General features: G+C 43.3%; 1 protein-coding gene across 1 annotated transcript in view; it reads left to right on the top strand.

Annotated features, from left to right (window-relative positions):
* The first annotated feature begins 856 nt into the window (after positions 1 to 856).
* Positions 857 to 7,071, top strand: part of wnt5b (wingless-type MMTV integration site family, member 5b) — a 15,131-nt gene continuing 8,916 nt past the window's right edge. The window contains exons 1-4 of the mRNA XM_034133269.1: positions 857 to 1,078; positions 2,173 to 2,260; positions 2,437 to 2,596; positions 6,951 to 7,071. The exon at positions 6,951 to 7,071 is cut by the window's right edge and continues 172 nt beyond it. Of these exons, the coding sequence (XP_033989160.1) occupies positions 903 to 1,078; positions 2,173 to 2,260; positions 2,437 to 2,596; positions 6,951 to 7,071 (545 nt within the window). The 5' untranslated portion in view covers positions 857 to 902. The remainder of the gene's footprint in view (positions 1,079 to 2,172; positions 2,261 to 2,436; positions 2,597 to 6,950) is intronic.

The raw sequence follows: 7,071 nt of genomic DNA, 5'->3' as shown, positions 1-7,071 counted from the left end.
AGTGATACATGGGTATTATAATACACAAGATTAACTTCTTAATTAAAGGAGCGGATGATCCATGGACATTAAACTGATCCCCGGTCAGACAGAAATCATAAAGGCCTTGTTTAGTGTTTCGGCTGAAGTAATGAGGAAGAGCTTGCCCCAAAAAACACAATTGATTTTGCTCTTTATTCTTATTTAAAACCTCTGAATGCAACATCACAGGTGTTTCCAGTCTCTGCTCCCATTGTTGACTGTGTCCAATACCCATTTGGTGGTTCGCCGCTCACACAAATGCACCCCTATGCGCGCGCAATGTATAACCAGGGAGGGAGAGGGCGGGGGGGGGGGGTTAGGGTGAAGTGGGGGTGAGAAAAGGAGGAGTGTAGAGAGAGAGAGAGAGAGAGAGAGAGAGAGAGAGAGAGAGAGAGAGAGAGAGAGAGAGACGTGGAGTGGTGGTGAGGGGACAGGAAGGGAAAGGAACAGTCGCTTTGCTGCTCAATTAGCGTTTTAATCTCCTTCTTAATCTTTCCTCAAGACAACAAGAGGATCACACTTTTCACATTGTAGCTTTGTGTATTTATCTCCAAATACGGGGGAGGAAATACACTTCTCACACTTTGCGTAAAACCTAACTGATACCAAAACCATTTTACGCACGCCTTTGGATTGGAGACACTGGATTTTAAACAAGCAGACCCTGGCCTTTTGGGAAAATGCTGCTGTAATTTCAGACCGACTCTCATCCCTGAGGATTACAAATCTGCCGTTTTTAAATTAGTTTTAGCCAGCCCCTTTCAGGTTTTTTTTGTATAGTTCTAAACACTACATCGGGAGGAAAGGTGCAGACCAGTGGACTGTCCTCGCAGCGCCACACGCTGTCCCGAGCAGGACGGACCCCTCCTGACTGTCTGCCCATGTCTCAACAGCAGAACTCTTTCCCCCGCAGCGGCTGTGTGGCGGTGACGCGGCGGACCATGGACACCAGGCCGGTCCCGAGGAGGCGCACCGGCGCCCTGCGGCATCTGCTTCTGGCAGCCGCCTTCCTGGCGTGCAGCTCCCAACTGCTTGTGGTGGATGCCAACTCATGGTGGTGAGTTACTGAAAGATAAATACATTGTTATGTTTGAGCACTGATGACCTATGACATCCATTTAGTAGAAGTAGTAGAACTTTGACAGATTTTTAGAACATGTTTTTTTGTTGTTGAATATGTTATAGCCCAATGTGTTTAAGAAGGAGAAGAGGAACCTTCCCCAAGGGGAATTTCAGGTGTTCACCCAGTATTAATTACACACAGTATACAAAATACACATGCAGGACAGGACCTAAACACAGTGGGCCTGAATACATTTACATAGACACATATACAACACATCCCTTTTTCTGACATACAGAGGGATGTCTGTTTTGTTATGCCCAAATGACACAAGCTTAATTTAAAAAAATGTTTTCTCCTCAATCTTTTTCTCTTGGATGCCGTTGATAAGAAGACAAATGGCCAAGAAATGTGAACTATAGACTTTTTGTTTTCTCTTGTGTCTGTGTGTGTGTTTTGGGGGTGATGCCCCCAGTCCTGTAGAGCCCTATGGAACAAATGTGAGGGCTCTGTCACAATATTTACCCTGCTGAGCCCCAAATGGCCCGCATGGCGGCCTGCTGCTGCTGCTGCTGTGCTGCAGGAGCCTCAATTAGCCACACTTGTTCTTGACTTACAGGGCAACTATGCTGTTAGGTTGGCTTTGTGGTAATGTAGAGGAGGGGGTGTGCAGGTTAGAGCAGGATTGGGTTCACCTTCCTGTCAGTTTATGTAGAATCAGAATAGCCTTTCAATGGGAGGGTCACGAGTCTGTCATATTCTCTGCATGAGGGAACAAATTGAGACTTGGTTTTAAACCAAAATGATTCAAAATGTATGATTTGGCCGCAACTGTTTGGGTGAAATGGACAGGCAAGGAGAAAGGAGGGGAGTGCCTGCAGAGATGAACACCAGCAGTCTATTTATCTTCACTTTATAGGCCAGTCGTACTAATAAACTTGTGTCTGAACTTTGTCCTCTGCAGCGCCGACCTCCTTCCAGGGAGAGTCGTACATCACAGAGATCCTGTCTCTGCCACTTATCTCTGATGGTAACAGATAGAGTTTATTGGTTCAATTTTAGACTCACTATGGCCCTCTGTCTCTCAGGTCACTAGCTCTGACCCCCATCCAGCGGCCCGAGATGTACATCATCGGAGCGCAGCCTCTGTGCAGCCAGCTGTCCGGTCTCTCCCAGGTGAGTCTCTTTAGATATACTTTTATACATTTGTTGCAAACCTACCTCCAAGAGCTCAGTTTCTGTCTGTACAACATCAACTTCAACACAGACTAACCCCTGATCTGAGTCCTAAGAATATCCTCACAGGGACCGCTGAAGCATGGAACCATTAACTAATCTCTGCTAATCTGCAGGGCCAGAGGAAGCTGTGCCAGCTGTACCAGGACCACATGGTCCACATCGGAGACGGAGCCAAGACCGGCATCAAGGAGTGCCAGTTCCAGTTCAGACAGAGGAGGTGGAACTGCAGCACGGTGGACAACACGTCGGTGTTCGGACGCGTCATGCAGATCGGTGAGTCTGATCAGCATAAGGAGAACTGATTGTTGTTGTCTAATGTCTTTAAATACCTCTCAGTCAAATCTAAGAGTGATGACAGATTTAATTCTGTGTTTTGTTTGATTTCTGCCTCCATATGTGCGTTATAACGTCAGATTAGCAATTAGAAAAAGATGTGATTTCCTCAAGCATGCAACATCCCAGATGTTACATCCAGCATTAGGACAGCAGGAACTGAACCAGCTGTGTTGTGTCTTTGAAAGATAAAATAATCAGTACAAATTAAACTTGACAACAACAGCTTTATACTGAAAACCAACAGAGTTCATTTCTTTCTCAAATATTTTGTTTAGGCTTTTTCTTTATTAGATGCAAGGCAGTACGTAATGCAGCAGTTTATTGTTTCACCCTGATTTGACTGTTATTATGATTAAAACACAACAGGTGTTTGGACAGGTCATGCCGATCAGGATGTTAAATGTCTGACAGAACACAGGAGGTTATCTGAGGTCGCTCAAGTAACACTCTGAAATAATATTAGACTGCATGTCACTGTTTGGACAGGAATATGAGCTAAACAGTAGCCTCACATTGAAACAAGCCCAATAAATACACCAGTGATATAACATTACTGTGATAGAGAGTTATTATGTTCCTTTGTGCAATTACTACAAGATTTAAGGCCAACATGAGGTATAAACATACACTATTATGCAAGTGTTTTACATATAGACAGCACAGTATTTGAAGTAGGCAAGAGCTGCAAGAATTGGTCGACTAATTGATCGCTAAGTCGAAATAAAAACAATCTAAAAAGTTTAAAGATGTATTAGGCGTTCTACCCATAACATTACAAAAAACGTTTCCCTTAATCCTGTGATTGGATAAAGCGCAAAAGCTTTTACCCGGTTCCTTTGCGCACGCGCAGGGCCGTCCCTGGCTAGATGATGAGGCCCTCTGTTTCGCGAGCGTCGACGGGGGACGGGTGCTAGGGGAGCCTCGCCACACGCATAAGCGCATAGGTGCGCCGCATTTGCGGCTCAGTTGAGGCTCCCTCCGCAAGATGAGGCCCCCTCCGCGAGGTGAAGCCCCACGCAGTCTGCGTGATCTGCCTGTAGGGAGGGGCGGCCCTGCGCACGCGCAACAATAACTTCCTCAGGCACATAAACTGCACAATTAAGAGCGCAAAGCCCGTGTAGTGTCCACGCAGAGGTTCAGTAAACACGCAGCAGCAGATCAGACCCGGGATCAGTCTCATGTGCGTCTAATTCCCAGCAGGCGATGTGGGAAAGCTCTCATCAACATGTAGGTGTGAGATCCGCTGCGGGAGTCCGCGAGGTGTCCGGCCTCAGACTCTCTGCTGTCGGCCGGGCTCTCTATTGACAGTCCGTCTATCTCCAGCTTTATATGGAGGTGTGAGGCGGTCCATTGTCCCGCGGCTGCTCTTTTGAAATGCGCTGATGAGCTGACACCGAGCCGGCAGATCCGGACCCGCTATTTGAAGTCTGGGCCCCGCGGCCCATAAACCCTCCGCCGCTCCTGACTCTTTATCCGCTGCATAATGTGAGAGGGACCTGAGAGGGACCCTCTGCTCCTAAAAGTCGAATGGAAGCTCTGCATGCATACCTGCCTGTCTGTCTGCCTGGTGTTTATTCCAGGCTACAGGCATCCCATAATATATTAACGAGCGATACTGAGGCTGCAAATAACACAGGAAAAGCAACAACACTGGAAGAAGAACTCAGATTGTATACTTAAGTAAAAGCAGCAATAATACATTAGACGTGCTCTGTTTCAAGTACAAAGTGTTGCATTTAAACGTTTAGGTATCAAAATATACTGAAAGTAGCCTCCCAAAAGTAGAAGAAATGGCCCATTTCAGAATGATATATAATGAATGACTTATTACTTATAACGTGATTGTTGATGCATTAAATGTGTTCATAGCAGCTGGTGATGTGAAACCTTTAATTACTTTATAGTGCTGCTGGATATCATGACATATGATATGATATCATTATGTTGCATAGTTTATTTGTTAGTTTATTTATATGCAGTGTTAGCTAATAATCTAAAGTAACTAAAGCTGTCAACATTTGCTTCCAAACTGAAGTAGAAGTATGAAGTAGCATAACATGGAAATACTCAAGTAAATACAAGCACCTAAGAATGTTAGTAGAGTATTAGAGCAATTGTACTTTTTTTTCACTACACTACTTTATCCCAATAGTGTTTCAGTTGGAATATTATAATTAAGATAATTGCATACCAAAATAGTATATATCAAACTATAAATTAAAGCGCAACATATTATGACTGAGCCAGTATAACAGGCTTAAATTATTTAAATTATTTTTTTTACATTGATTATTTGTTTATTTTAAAAGGACAGAGCACATTAGTGGGGAAACAACTGTATGCGAGCCAGAAATAGCATTAACAGATCATTTTGCTAATTTTGAAAACAACGTCATTATAATCTTATTGAGGTAAACACACCAATACAAATGTGCAATAACAAGAATTTCAAAATATTACAAAACAAACACAGGTTAGTATTCAAAATGATCTGGTTTCTGTAGCAATACAAGTTGTGACTGTGTTATACAGAGAAATGCCCCCCTATAATATCCAGTAAAACCTCTCTGTGGTCTTTGAGGCTCTCAGCTGTTCACGTGTAAATGTCAGTTTCAGAGCACTCAGCGTCCTACCTGTCAGCCCTGACTGGTCTTTGTGTGTTGGAAGGGTTTGTGTATTAATGCAGAGAATAGACATGCAGGGTGTGTATTCCACAGTGTGAGCGGGCGGGCAGAAAACATTAATACTGAGGTGTGTGTTGAATACTATGCATCGAGCCAACATCAAAGAGTAACAGCAGAGAGATGTTCCTTTCTTTGTTTAAAACAGATTTAGTCGGGAACCATCTTTGTGTTTCAATATTAATGAAGTATTTACCTGCAGGTCTTTGCAGTGTATAGTACATCAGAGTTAGAGCTTCTGTTTCCTCTGATGTATCCAGGATCCTTAAAGGGTCATTTCTCTTTTAGGGGACAATTGCTTTCCTCTAGTGTCGCCCATGCAGATAGTTGATTCATTTGTACAGGGTTTGAAATGTCCGTCATGCCTTAACCCTTATACAATGTAGACTACCTTTACTGTGGGTGCTTTCTGGATTGAAGAATAACTTTTAGCTGCAACAATCCTTCCCCAAAATGTTTACTTTTGACTTTTACTAGTCCGCAAATTCACATGCAACAGTATTTATAGAAACTATTTATTAGATAGACAATAGTGGCCAATGTTAACTGCTTACACAGAGTGACAGGGACATTGTTTCTGGAAAGACATGTTGCTAAATATTAAAACGAAAAATTCCTTTGCTGTGAGTGCCACAAATAAAATCCAGAAATGAGCAAGACACATAAAAGCCAAAGTATTTGAGAGCCAGATGCCACCACTAGAAGCGAGGGAGACAATATTGTTGGTCATCTGTGCTATCCTTTATCCTTAACAAACCAGGCAGGTATATGTTTACCTGATCAGATGCTCTCATGTCTTTTGGATCACTGGGCTGCTGCTGTTTGAAGTGGGTGAGTTTAACCAGGTACACAGTGAGGGCCTGAAATCACTTCTATTGTCTATTGTTAGGTGGAGTGGGGTGTGGGGCTGTTTGCTGTGTGTTGGGGGGTGGGGGGGGCAGGGGGGTAACCTGAGCAGTTACCCATGATTCCTGTCAGTGAACACGACATTCACTACAGCCAAAACAGCAATAAACATGATGAGCACTTACCTAATCTCAGAGGTGGGAGAAGTACTCAGATCTTGTACTTGAGTAAAAGTAGAAGTACCCGAGTGCAGGAATACTCTGTTACAAGTAAAAGTCCTGCATTCAAAATGTGACTAAAGTAAAAGTGCAAAAGTATTGGCATTCAAATATACTTAAAGTACCGAAAGTAAAAGTACTCATTATGCAGATTGGTCCATTTCAGAATAATATCTATGATGTGTTTGGATTCAAATTAATTTGATATAAATGTGTTTATCAAAGCTGTTCAAGGTGAAACAAACACAGCAGGGTAGCTTGTGAATTTACTCCAGGTGGAACTAAAGTCTGATTTAAGAGTTGATTATATTTCACATAATTAATCCAGATCTGTAAAGTAACTAAAGGTATTAAATACATGTAGTGGAGTAAAAGTACAAAGTAGCAAAACATGTAAATACTGTAAATATAAATACTCAAGTAAAGTATCTCAAAATTATACTTAGGTACAGTACTTGAGTAAATGTACTTAGTTACTTTATTTACCTTATTGGTTCAGTATCAGTGTATATCTTAGAGTAATCTAATGACCCCCCCCTCCCTCAGGCTCCAGGGAGACGGCCTTCACGTACGCCATCAGTGCGGCGGGCGTGGTGAACGCGGTCAGCCGGGCGTGCCGGGAGGGCGAGCTCTCCACCTGTGGCTGCAGCCGCTCGGCCCGCCCCCG

This window comes from Trematomus bernacchii, unplaced genomic scaffold (assembly GCF_902827165.1).
Source record: "Trematomus bernacchii unplaced genomic scaffold, fTreBer1.1, whole genome shotgun sequence".
Taxonomy (NCBI): domain Eukaryota; kingdom Metazoa; phylum Chordata; class Actinopteri; order Perciformes; family Nototheniidae; genus Trematomus; species Trematomus bernacchii.
This window is presented reverse-complemented; position numbering and strand designations above follow the sequence as displayed.